The sequence below is a fragment of the Euleptes europaea genome, chromosome 11, assembly GCF_029931775.1.
Source record: "Euleptes europaea isolate rEulEur1 chromosome 11, rEulEur1.hap1, whole genome shotgun sequence".
NCBI lineage: Eukaryota > Metazoa > Chordata > Lepidosauria > Squamata > Sphaerodactylidae > Euleptes > Euleptes europaea.
This window is the reverse complement of record NC_079322.1, coordinates 26466913-26482081: the sequence shown is the minus strand read 5'-3', so window position 1 is coordinate 26482081 and position 15169 is coordinate 26466913. Positions and strand designations below refer to the sequence as shown.

At 39.4% G+C, this 15169-nt stretch overlaps 1 protein-coding gene across 3 annotated transcripts in view; it reads right to left on the bottom strand.

Annotated features, from left to right (window-relative positions):
- Nucleotides 1–827: 827 nt before the first annotated feature.
- Nucleotides 828–15169, bottom strand: part of UBP1 (upstream binding protein 1) — a 29259-nt gene continuing 14917 nt past the window's right edge. For 2 of the 3 annotated variants that reach the window (XM_056857490.1, XM_056857491.1), the window contains 8 exons: nucleotides 12234–12337; nucleotides 10073–10127; nucleotides 9836–9929; nucleotides 7228–7318; nucleotides 6422–6534; nucleotides 5169–5311; nucleotides 4292–4343; nucleotides 828–1687 (listed from right to left, as the gene is read on the bottom strand). In XM_056857490.1, coding sequence (XP_056713468.1) covers nucleotides 1650–1687; nucleotides 4292–4343; nucleotides 5169–5311; nucleotides 6422–6534; nucleotides 7228–7318; nucleotides 9836–9929; nucleotides 10073–10127; nucleotides 12234–12337 — 690 coding nt within the window. In that variant the 3' untranslated portion in view covers nucleotides 828–1649. Of the gene's footprint in view, nucleotides 1688–4291; nucleotides 4344–5168; nucleotides 5312–6421; nucleotides 6535–6916; nucleotides 7051–7227; nucleotides 7319–9835; nucleotides 9930–10072; nucleotides 10128–12233; nucleotides 12338–15169 lie in introns of those variants that run through there. The other variant, XR_008933694.1, reaches the window with a different exon arrangement.

The following is a 15169-nucleotide window of genomic DNA, read 5'->3' as shown; positions in this document are numbered from 1 at the left end:
GAAATGTGTACATCCCATTTAAAAACAAAAGCAATTTGCTGGTGCCATACGGTAATTAAATTCAAGTGAACCAAGCTACTATACAATTCTTAATAGCTTTTAGAATTTAGTGACTTTTCAAAGATTCTCCACAAATTTAGGAAATGGTGCTGAGACGACATCTCAATTCAAGACACCCCAATACAACCAAAAATAATTTATAGGCAGAAAAACTCAAAATACTTAAACTAGGTTCACAAACACCACTCCCTCTCCCCATCAGTGCAGAATAGTCTAGATCAAGAAGGGGGAAAGCAAGCATTCATTCTAAGTCATGAAATTACTAAAAAAAATTTTTTTTTAAAAAAGCTTTACAACTTTTTGCTAAGCACATAGCCTAGAATGCTTAACTGGGAATGAAATTTTTAAAACTTGACATGCTGCCACTTTTCTACTCAAGTTTTCACAATATCATTCAAGACTGAATTATTTGATTCAAGGGCCATACTTTAAATCTCAAGTACCTCTAACACATAATTCAGGAACAGACATACACCATCATCTTATCTTCAGATCTTTAAGAACATTTTTGCAGTTATTCATTACAATGTATATCTACCAATCAAGTATTTGGTTGTATGAAAGAGGCACTGTAACAATGTTTTCTCTGTGAGAGGCTAGACAAAAAAAAGGAGGAATTGACAGTTCATACGCAGAAGCGATCATGGGAAGACACTATTCTATAATTAAGAACAGCAATTGGTAGGTTTATTGTTTGAGCGATTTCTAGATTCTTGTTTAGCGCTTCAATATTGTCCCTTGGTGACCATTTGTCATTCCCTTTTTTCTCCATGAGACAGTCCCAACTCATTATTTAAAAAGGTAGTTTTTAAAAAAATGAAAAACCTGAACTGCAACAGTCCTTCATAGAAAAACTATAAGACATGATGCATAGGCAGATCTTTTTCAATGAACCTATTACAAAGCAAAATATTGTACCTCACAGGATTTATACCAATCCTTTCAAGTAGGTACGAATGGTTATGCATTCTGATGCATGCTTAGTTTTCATCTGGCTAGGACTTTAACCAAGTCCAACTCTGACATTTGCACTTCTTACATTCACGCTTATACACACTTTACACAGGATGCTGTTTTAACAGCTTTTACTTTCAAGACCCAAAAACCTGATTGCTATCGTCTTTACTACTTATCTCCACACAAATTACTATGTGCTCTGCTAACATAAAAAAATCAGCATAAGGTACAAGCAAGTAATAGACAAACTGGCACAGAAAGGTAAATGCCCAGAGTAAGTTACATTCAAACTGGATACAGTGTAACAGGAAAGCAGTACTGCTTCTAGCAACTGCATCTACTGGCCATAGCTTGCCTTATTTCAAAAAGGGCAAACACCTTTGTTTACTTTGCTTTTTCCATGCCTGTACATAAGCTGTCATGGCGTTTATACCTCTTATGAGGACATTTGGCTATGGCAGTGATAAGTTCATCTACTAAACGGCTCATTAGAAAGGTCATCTTGTGTTTTCAATATGAAACATTCTATACGGTGAAGTCAGATCCCTGAAGAGACTTGGATGCTAATTGGTCGTTCTTGAGCATGACTTCATTCTATACTGGAATATCAGTCCACCATAGTTATGGCAATATCACTTCAAAATTATATGGAAGCCGTCACCATTTTCATCTGTAGAAGGAAAAAATGAGTATCAATAAGACTGGCATAATTTAAAATCATAGTAGCCAGTTACAGGTGGGAATTTAAACATTTAGTTAGTCTCAAGGAAAGTGCAAACAAACAAAAAGGAACAGCATCTCCATCACTCCCTGTCAAAGTCACCTTCTGATCCAGATCCAGGGAATGCTATTCTGACCATAAATGGGTTCCGGACCACTATTCTCAGTGCCAACCACAGCTGAAGAGCTATTCAAATTGATCCCCACAGAAAACCCGTTTGAACGTAGGATAGTCAAAACTGTACCCCCATGTGCTTCACCATCTTGTGTGTGTGTTAAGTGCTGCCAAGTCAAGTAACTTCCAACTCATGGCGACCGTATGAATCAATGTCCTCCAAAACGTCCTATCGTTAACAGCCTTGCGCATGGTCTTGCAAAACCAAGAGCTGTAGCTTCCTTTATAGTCAATCCATCTCATGTTGGGTCTTCTTCTTTTCCTGCTGCCTTCAACCTTTCCTAGCATTATTGGCTTTTCCAGTGACTCGTCTTCTCAGAATGTGATCAAAGTATGATAGCCTCATTTTAGCTTCTAGGGAGAGTTCAAGCTTGATTTGATCTAGAACCCACTGATTTGTCTTTTGGTGGTCCATTGTATCTGTTAAAACTTTCCTCCAACACCACATTTCAAAGGAATCTACCTTCTTCCTGTCAGCTTTCTTCATTGTCCAACTTTCACACCCATACATAGTCATAGGGGATACTATAGTATGCATCGTGGTCACCAGCAACACATTGTTACACTTATAAATCTTTTCCGTCATGGCTGCCCATCGCAGTCTCAATCCTGGTTATATCAGTGTCTGCTCCTGTCACTTTAATCTCTCCAGCTATATGGGGGAACACATAAGAGTATGCTGCTTCCCATCTATTGGACCTATGCATCCTGGGAAAATCCTGCATGCTGGTTCGGCATAGCTGAATCTTCCTCAATAATCTGTATTATATCACCTTTAATAGCCTCTCTCCCCAAAAGAAGTGTCTCATTGACCACAGAGGTGTCTAAGACAAAACTGACAGTCTTCAAGGTGAGAGGGGCAGGATCTCACCATCTAATAGGAGGATAAGAAGCCACACTATAGTGGAGCACAAGTATATGTGGGGAAAGTAAGCTGCACAGATTTCACAAGTTACCAGAACACGGTAGACACATTTTAAGCACAGAGCATAAAAATATTTCAAGAGCTACTTATTAATCGGTAATAGAACTCAAGAGAATTCAAGACCAAATCAAGCTCATCTAGCAACTGAACATCCAACACTAACTAGTGGGAGAAAATGGTTTTGTCCTGAAAAACAAAAGGGCACATGCCGGACATGCCTCACGAGGGAGAAGTTCAAGTGTTAATGCCTGCATCATGCCTATGTTTGCCTAGTTTTATCATGCTCTATAATACCAGAATTCTTGTAGTGTTCAAAGAGAACCACATATGTACAGAACTGAAGGCACAGAAGCAGATATCAGTGCCAAGAGTTGAAGTAAAAGCAGGAACACTCAGTCCAATGGAACCAATACAGGCTGGAGTAGGGAGGTGAAAAGGTAGGTTGATCCAGGTGGTCAAAACCAACACTCCTCCAGAGCAGAGCCCAAAACAGATGCTTGGTTTCTGCAAGTCTACTAGGTACATTTTAAATAACAAGGGCTAGGAAGAACCAATTCACTTAAGCCCACTAAGAAAGAAGAGATTATGACCAGAATACAGGACCCCGCCCACTACTTGACAGATCAGGAAAGAAAAAAAACATCCTACAAAAGTAAAATGAGGACTACTTCCCATTAAAACAGCAACAACTACTGGTGAACAACTTTTTTTCTTTCACCCACCTCAAACATGGCAGATGAGGAGGGCTTTCTGTACAAGTCAACTTCTTGTTGCTTTCTAGTTGCATTAGAGCCATTAATCTAGTACATGTTTTATCATGCCTTTCCTCCAATAATCTCAAGAGTGGAATATATAGCTCTTTCCCCTTTCTATTTTCACAAGAATCCTGTAAAATTGTGTGACTGACCCAAGGTCAGCTTTCATGGCCGTATGGACATGTTTATGTATTCATTTCAGACAGCTCTGGTCTTTATTGCATGTACTCTAGTTTCTATGTGTTCTTTTTTGTCAGCAATACATTCCATTGCAGGGAGAACTCTTCCAAAGGGGAAGAAGAATAAGGCTCTGCTTAACTTGTCCCCCAAAGTGGTTAAGAGTTACCACTTCAGGATTTCCTCAACAGGAAATCCAGTGTTCCTTTCAGTGGCTATTTCATCAACTGCTTTCAAAATGTGCGAGTTTCCAGTGTAGGTTGAGAGTTCCAGTAGCAAAGGAAATCTCTTAGGAGGCCTCTCACAAAAATAGTGTGATACCACATCTCTATATCACAACCATTATCCCTGGAGTACAATTATTCATACAAACACCAAGTCAAAATGACAAAAGGGACTGGGAAATGTGTTGCGGTTTAAAATGTTTGAATCCCTGCCCTTGTAACTCAACGACTATTATTTTGGAATAACCTTAGATCATATTCCACATTGAAGACATTATCCATCTTAAAAGGAGCGTACCTTTTATTGTGGTAACTAAGAAGCAACTCTCATCTTCAAAGTTCTGCACCATCTAGAAAAAAAAGACAAATACAGTGTCTTGCTGGCAGTATGCACAGCAGTGTGTCACAGTAACAGGCATCACATGTACAAAACTGCCACACTGAGAACCAGGCTCATGATTCTTTCCCCTTCATTTCTACTACTGTCCCTCCAAACATCTCTGCTGCAGCTCTGCTTGCACAATAAAACCACTGCATGTGAACAAAATCCAACAGTGCTATGGCTACAAATAGATATTTTTCATTTTAAGCTCCCTAAGGCCTTGTATTGTCTATTCAGTGTAAGGAAACGTGGCACTAGGGGCCACTACGAGCAGCACATCTATGGGACTAGTGGCAGTCTTCAGCCCTCAAGTCACAGGGTGCACACCATCTGCCTGTTTGCTCTCAATAATGTTGACAGCTACAATTAAATTTTAAAAACACACGAAACTGCATCTTTTAAGTAAGAATTCAAATAATTCAGTTACATACATTTTATATTCATTCAAATACACGTCAACATTAAGCAGCATACACTGAAAAGATAATCTACTTTCACTATGTGAAAAGATAATCTATGCTATATTAAGTGTCTTATAATTCTTTAAAGATTCACATTCTACAAATAATTTATTTGGCCTCAAAATTTGTATCCCTAATTACATTTGTTTGCCCTTGGTGTAGTAGGAGAATGTTGTAAGCCACCTTGTTTCTCCATTGGGGGAGACAAATGAAGTAAAATGAATAAAAAATAAGGCACTGGGTCTCAGTTGTAACCTTTTACTCCACATCTGAATGATCAGAAATCTCATTCAAGAACACTGAATTAACAAAAGGGAAAAAGTAAGATTTACCTGATCGCTGACAATGATATGGATGCCAGTAGGACCCTGTCTGTAAACCTGATTAATCTGATGCAAAGGAATATTGAACACCAAAGCAAGCTTGCGAGTGACTTCTGAGGCAGCCATTTCTTCCAAGTAGATTGCATGATAAACTAAAATAAAGAGATCTTTAAGTATTCTTTCCATGTTCCTCAAACAGTCTTCCCTTTGTAAAAGGTGTCAGAATGTTATTCTAAATAAAAAACCCACCAGAATCCTTGGATTCAATCCTAAATTCTTCAACCTGGCCCTCCCATGTAACTGCATCTCATAATAAATGCTTTCATGAATTTTTATTTAACATGATAGGTGAAGCACACATACTGTGGACGATCACTGAATGGCTATCCACATGACTGTTTTCTTTCACTTAAAAGAAGCAGGGCAGGCATCCTCCCAGGGAGAGCAATATTTCAAGCCATGGTTTGATGGTACAGGTGTGACAAGAAAACAGAAAACTTCCATTCTGCAAATTTCCCTGCTTACAACGCTTTAAAGTGGTACTCAACATGAATCTAACTATTTTACTGCAGACCAAAATGGCTACCCTCTGAAACTTACCAAATGTCACCCTTTTTCTTATCCAGCTGAAAACATCAATTCCTTTATATATTTAATCACATCTAGTTAACTGCACTTCCATGGTTTGCTAAAGGAAACAGTAAGTCTATGTAGAGTTCTACCAAAACGTTTAGGTTCCTGTACATGCTTGTAATTTACATGCTTTATTATCTTTCTGCAAGGAAAAAGTCTGATTAAACATTCCTGTTTTTTCTTCCTTTATTGACAGGAAACACAAACACTCCCCTCTTAAGTCTTCTGCAATTCTACTTCGATATATATGTAGGCTTGGATTCTGTGGTTGATTTCCATCAGTGGAGTGGATTTTCCTTGACTTCCCCTCCAATTGAAGCCCAAAATAGCCCCTGAAATGCTATTTCTGAATAAAGGGGACATCTGAGAACAGCATGGTGGGGGGAGGAGGATGGCAAAAAAATCAGCCTCTTAGCAGAAAATGTCCAAAGGATCCAAGCCATATTTTCAAAACTGCCGATAGTTCCAATTTTCCCCCCATCATGTACTAATTTTGTTAGTTCTATCTTTGTCTCCCTAAAGAGCCTATAGTGTGCTGGCTTACTGAAAAATGGCTTTAACTTATGAATAAATGGCACTCCTCCAATCTGTAGTGACAGAGGATTTCAGAAGATATTGCTAAGACTTACCGTATATTGCACCATTCCTGCTCTCTGCACTGCCTGAGTCTTGCTGCCTTTCCAGCTGTATGCTCCTTGATTGCTCCTGGCATACATAAATTGTTAGACGTGGCCTAACAGACCTGGAATATAAAGGCAATAAATAAATATCCCTGTACAGAATATAATAGATCTACTTCCATCTGTTATCTTACTTTTAACACTATTCTTTACTACTTTGCATACTATTAAAAATCTGATGCAAACTATCAAGGATTGTTTAGTCTAATGACTCATCTCAGAACCACTGAGATTGTCGGATGCTGGTGAATTAATCTTGAAATTTAAATTAAAGCAATTAAGACACTGATATATGGTGCAATTTTGTAATACAACTACTCGAGTAGCACAAGTAACAGCAAGTTAACATCATCTATTATGCCAGCTTAATTCATAGTTAGAAATCTGCAATTGTTAATATTTAGTAGCCATGACCTCAAGAACTTTAGGTTGGTTATAGCTCACCTAAATGAGAAGATTTGTCTCTTGGCAACAAACCCATCCGTCTTCAAGAAATCAGTACTGCCCAACTGCATTGCTACCAGTCTTACAGTCTACCTTTGAGCTCATCAGTGCCTGCATCATATCTGTGGCCTGCCCTGAAGGTGTACAACAAAACATTCTTCTTTTGAGCACAGTACTTACAACTCCTGCATGAGCTCACACAGGCATATGCCAATTGAAAATCTAAAGTAATTATCTCCCAAATCCCTCTAATCTATGCCAGACTCTTACACAAATGGAACAAATACAGTTAATACCGGGATACTATTTACCTTGATTTAAGTGCATTGTATAGCCGAATTCCATCGGCTGGACCACAGATTTGTACCAGGTCTTCTCTTGTCAGCTTCAATAAATCAGCACCTACAAAAGCATACAGAATAGCAGTTCCTAGCTGCTGAAAAACCAAAGCTGCCATGATTCACTCCTTTGGCAATATAATGGGTTTGGTTTTAGGGAATACTGAGCATACTAAACTCTTGCGGCTGTAAGACTCAACCTTCTTGCCACTGTACAATCTGACAGCAATCTGAATCCAGGCTTAAAGCACACTGTCAAGATTTGCTCACATGTTTAAATAAGATTATATGGACAGTTTTTATGTAAGCTGTTCACTCTTTCAAACAAAGAACATACCAGATTCCTTCCTGTCTCATTTCCCACCATAAAAGCTGGTAATTCCACAGTTGCCTAGAATGCTTTCCAGAGGTTATGTCAGCATCCCTATGGCATTCAGCTAAAAGAAAATGCTTGCTCAACCATCTCCTACTGTTTGGTAGAACTGCTGGTTTCAGAGCATCAGCGGAAAAATGTTTTCTAACTCAATTGTCGCATGTCCAGCGTCTAAAGATAAGACTCAGTCGGCTGCCTGCCAGGTCAGCCATAACTGCCAAACAAATTCACTTCATCTACATGCATGTGAAACTACACCTCTGATCTGGTCAGTATACAGTGGTCTTTAACTAGCAGCAGCTTTCCAGGGTCCCAGGAAGGGGTACTTTCACAATATCTACCACCAGATCCTTTAACTGTAAATGCAGCTTGGACCTGGGACCTTCTGCATGCCAAGCAGATGTTCTACCATGGCTGCACCTCAGAGAAGGGCCATGCTTCAGCAGCGGATCATCTGCTTTGCATGCAGACAGTCTCAGGTATCCAGTCTGAGCATATATTCAGCCTACCTAGGATTCAGCCATAAATAGTGTGTCATTTACAAAGCTTTTTCAAATAAGTATTCTGCCAATAATTCTCCAGACAAAATCTACATTCAACCAAGTGGTATTTAGAGAGATTCCCATAAGAAAATGACTAAGCTATACCTTTTGAAAAGTTATAGGCTCTTTTTCTCTGTCACTGCATGCAACACAATCTATATTTCAAGCTGCAGTTCCCTACTGTTTGCCTCTTTCCCTTTTGCACTCCCATAGTGGAAAAGCTCTGATCTAAGGCAAGACTACATATGCTTTGTCTTCTCCCCTCTATTCAGACTTAAAGAAAAACTTCAAGAAGCTGCACTGGGGTTTGGACCAAGCCTTTCCGGGACGGGAAAGAAACTTGCAGTTGCTAAGAGAGGAGAATGTAGCAGATACAAGTCAAGTCACAGGAGTCATACAACCCAGTTCAACATCCCAAGCAGCAACTTTAACTCAAAAAGAAATGTACAGATCTGCTTGTTTGGGGCTTTCCTGATGGGGGCATGAAGGAAGAGAGGGATGGAAGACCTATTCCTGACATATCACTTGGTAGGGAAGAATTCAGACTGAAGGCCCTCCCTGGTAATCATGCCAATAATGAAAAAGTAAGGTAAAGAAAAATAATCTTTTGATGCTATAGAATCATAAATATAATGACAGAAAAAAATTGAGTTGCACCGGAACTTGTGCATTTTAATTTATTAAAAATCATTTGGCATTAAGGGAGAGCTGTGAGGCAGGTGAGTTTGGGGATAACACTAAACATTTAGGATGGTTAAAACCCAAGCAGATTAAGAACTCCAAAAACATTTCTCCAAACCGAATGTCTGAGCAACAAAATAGCAAAGGAGATGTGATCGAAGAGAAAAAGGAGGCCCATGGAACAACAAAATTCTACTTTCATGTAGACACCATGAGAAAGATCTTTGGGTTGTGGTGACTAGCCCAATGAAAATTCAGTACATTGCAATAGTGATGAAGGCAAATTCCATGCTAGGAATTATTAAGAAAGGGACTGAATGTGGCCAGTGTCCAAATTATAGTACTGATGGATTTGGAATGCTGCTTACAGACTGCCCTATCTAAAAACCAGTAAAGAAGTGCGGAAAAGGGCAAAGTAATTGAGACTGGAGCACCTTCAAGGAAACGTTTGAAATAGATTAAAGGGGACTGAGGTTTACAAAATCATACCTATTGTAAAGGAAGTGATATTGTAAAGGAAGTGAAATTGCCATCTATCCGTTTTACAAGTTTGAATCATCCAATTTTAATTTTACAATTTTGAAACATCCATTCATTCATTACCAGTAGTTTCAGAGCTCAAGTTCTCACATAGTGCAGGATTTATGGAATTTGATGTGACAAAATATAACGGCCACCACTATCAGATTTAAAAAGAGAATTAATGGAGAGCAGGAATGCCTTCCTTGCCTATTTGCTGCTTCTCAGAGGCATCTGGTTGGCCACTGGGGAACAGGGTGCTGGAGTACATAGTCTGATCCACAGGCCTCCTTATGAGAAGGGGTGCTATTAAATTGTCTTCAGATGATTAAGGGACTGTGGCCTAACAGACCTATGTATTTCAAACATACTTGTAAATCTGAAATTCATGAACTTTTTGATTCAGTTGAAACTTACATAAGATTGTGTACCATTAATACACAAAACAAAGGTTTTTTTAAAATACCTGAGAAATTTGAAAACAGCCTTGTGTAAGTAGGAAATCTATGTTTTAGCAACCATTGTTGGGTTTCCTGGATTGTGGCTGAAGGATGAAGTTGCTAGGGAGAGAAAAAAAACCCACAAGCCAATCAGTAAAACTTACCCCTACATTTTAAAAGACAATGTACAATTTTAAGATTTTTCAAGACAACAGAAATGAATACTCAAGTGTATTTTAGCAGCATGAGAAATTTGTGCTCACCTCTCCAGACACTTGTGGAATAGCATCTCCTTGGTGATTTGGAGATGATGAATTACTGAACAAGAGAAGACAAGATCAAAAACAATTTCATTGTGTTTTTATTTTGTTTATGTTATTAGTCAGCCTTTCTCATTGAGGCTCCAGACAGATAACCCAGAGTAAGTCAAATAAAATCAACCAGATGGACAGCCAATAAATAAAGCAATAGGATTAGGATTGCAACTTTCTGAATGGAGCTGAAACAAATCTTAGGCACTAACATGACAAGTTAAACGTTGCAAAAATTACTTAGTAGGATCATATGTATAAACCACAGGCAATATGTACGACACATGTCCGCAGAACCTTTACCAAAGCATCTTTCTGAGACATTTCATTCCAGTACAGCCCTAATTCTTTGGGTAAACAGACACTCCTTACTAATTCAGGTTTGCTCAGTTTGCAGAAAGCCAGAAGGGTGGGAGCTTTTCTGACCTCATCAAGCAGGCCATTCCATAAAGGTGGGGATACAACCAAGAACGCACGTGTATAAGCAGTTGCTGATTTTGCCTATTTGCTGGGTGGCATCTGCAGGAGGCCCTGCGCCATTGAGTAAAGCTGTTGTGGTGAAGCATACAGCATACTGTTGTGGGGTCCCACACATACGAGAGGCCAAGGCCTTGAAGGGCTTTGACTGTGATCGTCAGTACTTTGAATTCAGTCTGGTAACTGATGGGCAGCCAATGGAGTGACTGCAGAAGGGGAGTAATACACACACTCTGCCTAGCTCCTGATAATAACTGAGTTGCAGTGTTCTGCACCAAATGGAATCTGAGTTGACTTCAAGGGGAGATCTATGTAGACTGTATTACAGTAGTCTAGTCTCATTGTTACCATGGTGTGGATCCAGGTGGCCAGATAAGCTGTGTCAAGGTAAGGGACCATCTTGGGTTAGATGGAGTTGGAAGAAAGCACTTTTTGCAGCTGCAATATAATAGCGATGGTTAATTGAACCCCATCAAGTGGGAAGCATAATGTCTTTCAAGATCTCTGCCTTTCCAACCAGTATCACTTCCACCTTATCTGGGTTCAATTTCATTTTGTTCCTTTTCAGCCATTTAACCATAGCAGTCAAGAAAAGCATTGGCTCAAGCCCGCTACCACATCACCAGGAAACTTGCATAAAGAGATACAAAGCTGGGTGTCATCAGCATATAGATGACATCCAATTCCAAAGCTACAAATTATTTCTCCTAAAGGCTTTACACAGAGGTTGAATAACTTGGGGGATAAAACTGCGCTCTGTGGAACCCACAAGATAGCTGATCTCCAATGGCAACCAAATTTAAATTAAAACTGCAATCCTGTTTCAACTGCTAGCCCTGAATAACCGCTTGAGCTTCAGGAAGCTCAAAAAGCATTTTTTAGTTTTAGCCAGTATGCCCTTAGGAAACTACCTCCAGTGCATTGGTGCCATTTAAGTGCAATATCAGCATCTCTTGTACCAAGTTCACAGAAGAGATTAGGTAGCAGTCTGGAAGCAATTGTTTAATATGTAATAAGTGTTCAGGGTCCCTCAGTTTCTTTAGTCTAGAAGTTCCAAAACATTGTAGGCACTGGATACTGACAAAAAACAGAACTTGTATGTGTTTGCTAGAAATATTCTGATTTCTGGTGTATACTCACCCAATGTGTTATTATTTGATTTATTTCCTCTTAATTCTACCTATTTTCAATAAAACATTCTTTTAAATAAATTGATTTCAAGTGTTAAGAAATGACAAACTGTGAAGGGCTACTTACATTCTACAGAGGCAGTATTCCTATTCTAACTCTCCTTATGTATGTTGAAGAACTGGAGTGTGGACTGCTGTGCTGCAGCAAGTCTAGGCAGTAGAGGCCTAGAGGAATTGACGTGTGCATTACTCTGCTGGGACAGAGAGAATCTGATGCTCTGAATAGGGCTAGTGTAAACTGGTTGGGTCAGTTTGGGGAACAAGATTCAGAGCAGCAAAAACAGGCAAGGGGCACCTAGTTCTATTTATCCCAGAACAAATATCCATACTTAATGGAATGCACCCAATTCTGAAAGTGTTTACACAATGTTAAGTTCCTCTCTTGATTTTCCCACCCTGGAATGAGACTGATAACTGATTTTTATCCCTGTAGTCAATAAACATACCTGTCTGGGACACTGCAAGTAGTACGTGTAGTAGAGGAAAAAGTCGGAGTTGGGGTAGGGCTACTATTCACAAATGCAGTAGGTGTGTCAGGCCATGGTGAACACTAGAGAGAAACATTACACAGAAGACTTACCTATACAGTTTGGTATCATGCTCCAAGAATACAACTTTAATTTTAAAAAATCCTACAACTTCCAGCCCCACTTATTCTTTTCTATGCATGCATATAAAACAATGTGCTGTACTTTAGTTTTATGAACACTAGGATTTTTTTGTTCCATGACAAAAAATGAACTTAGTAATGACTAAAGAGACTGATAATTTACAACACAGTCAAAACAATATCTCTAAAGCTCAGACACAAAGTTCAGTAAGCAACTACAGAAAAGTCAGTGGTGAAATAAAGTAAAACTTCCTTTAACAGGGATTTTTTTCTTTATACTAAGCAAGTCAGCTGTTTTGCACTAAAAACTGATCTATGCAAGATACACTACACATTTAAGAATCTAAAGGCTCATTGCTGCCCTCTGTACTACCCTTACTCAAATTGCAGAAATGTTGTTCATGAAAGCTGGCTTGTTTTGTAGGGAAATGCCCACAAACTATTTGAAGATGAAGTCTGAAAAGAGCCAAGGATTTCAGGTACTCTTGTAAAAATATAATTCTGAGTTCCTCAAGGGAAGTCATGTTCACAGAAAATTAGTCTAATGTTTCACGTTTATAATGCAGATGTAGTTAATCATAAGTGTGATGTTGCCATCAAGACTGGACTCAACAGAGCAACTCACACTGCCAGAAACTTCTGAGCCCATGCAAAATGTGGAACAAGTGAGTTTCCGACCCCCATCTCACAACCAGGATTCCAATTTTGTTTCACAGCAGGGGGTAGGGGAGAGAAACGGTTTCCATGTCCCTTGCTACTGTGAAGCTTTAAGGAAACAGGTACAGCTACCAAGAGCATGATACCTACTGCTTACTGCACGCTCTGGACAATCAGCTTGCTGAATTTATGATTTAAAATTTTATCAGTTTACTGTACTATTTTACCCTTTGTAAGCTGCTTTGGCCCTGACATGGATGGCCCAGGCTAGCCTGATCTTGTCAGATCTCAGAAGCTAAGCAGGGTCAGCCCTGGTTAGTATTTGGATGGGAGACCACCAAGGAATACCAGGGTTGCTGTGCAGAGGAAGGCACTGGCAAACCACCTCTGTTAGTCTCTTGCCATGAAAACCCCAAAAGGGGTTGCCATAAGTCGGCTGTGACTTGAAGGCACTTTACATACACACAAAAGCTGCTTTGAGAACCAGGCTGGCTCAGTGTGGGCTACAAGAAATGTAGAGGTTTTTTCATTGATCTAGATTATTTGTTTTAGTCTGAATTCAGGATGCATTGTTTCCCAACTTCCATGTAAAAATTCCAGGCACTCTCAAAAAAGTGGATAAATGACTCTAATCTCCAGTAAACACTATCAAGAGAAATTATATATTATTTGAAATGGCATATTGCCACCTTGTGTTATAAATCATCTGATCAGAAACAGTGAACAGAAAAACTCAACAGTTAAGGGATTTTTTGAATTCTCAACGATATACCACAACATACATTTGCAAGCAATCGTGACCAGACGCATCTGAATACTAAAAATGCCTTAAAACCACTGAGCTTTCCTACTCCCTATTCCTAATTCCCAGAGTATGTTCCACAGGCATTAGAGTAAATTTACTTAAGTTAAGCAGGTATTGGTCTGGTCAGTGCTTGGATGGTTCATCTCTCCAGTAACTGTTACTGTAATACTGAGAGGGCTGGAGAAAAGGAAAACAAAGAAACAACCAAGCCACACATACTACTGAAATAAACCTGTTTCTTTGTTGTTTTCACCTAGCCCAATGTGTGGTTTCTTCAAGCCTATAATCCCCTCATAATAGGCCAAGTGAATTCCTGGTGGCACCCTGCTCTCAAGACTAAGTGATCCCAAAAACCTCAATCACAACAATAAAATAATATATTAAAAAGAAGTTTGTAGGGTGTGACATTTAAGTCCATAGTTTTTAGATGTGGAGACAGGCTGTGATCACAGAGCTATTTAAGAAAGCTGGCATTAATGTCAGGGAAAGCACGTACGAATTGCCTTGATGGAGCAGACCATGATCAGGTGCCTTTGGAAGCTCACAAGCAGGGTATGAATGTGATGGCCCATCTTGTTTGCCACTAACACTTGGGACTCAGGACACATTCTCAAATCTACAAAAACAGTCCACTGAGCTAGAGGAAACAGTAGCAGGGATAAGACTGATTACTGATAGTACCATCTCCCTCTCACACACACAGCCATTCACAGCAGATTCTTTTAGAAAAGAGCCATGACAGACCAGGAAAGTGCATTAGAGTGCTGTGACAGTCCACTACCCAGTCCTCTCAGGGCATAATAAATAAAAAGGAAAGCACTCAACACCACTGCAGCACTGGTAGGGGAGGGGTAAGTACAGCTGCTCTTATTTGCAAGAAGCTCCACTTCTAAGGTAGATGCAATTCTTGGCTTCACTCTTCCTTGTATACTATTCCCCACAAAGCAAACATGCACCCCAGGGATAAACTATGCACTCCACACTACAGCTGCACCATAAATCTGTAAAAGCATATACTGTTTGCCTCCAGACATGGGTGCTGAGGTCTTCCGTCATGTGTCTTACACAGCACTAGCTGTTTTCTGACTCTGAAACAGCACCTGTTTTTAGCTTAGACACTTTCGCTGAAGTGTTTTGTCGAGACACCGGTGATTAACTGAAGTTCACACTGAAAAAACTGAATAGTTGGAGTTAAAGTTAGTCTATCCTAGAACAGCAATTATTTTAAAAGAAAAATCGGAACAAAAAAATCCTATTATATTTAGTCACTAAATATTTAGGGGGCTTCTTTTTGAATAGCTGAAGCTTCT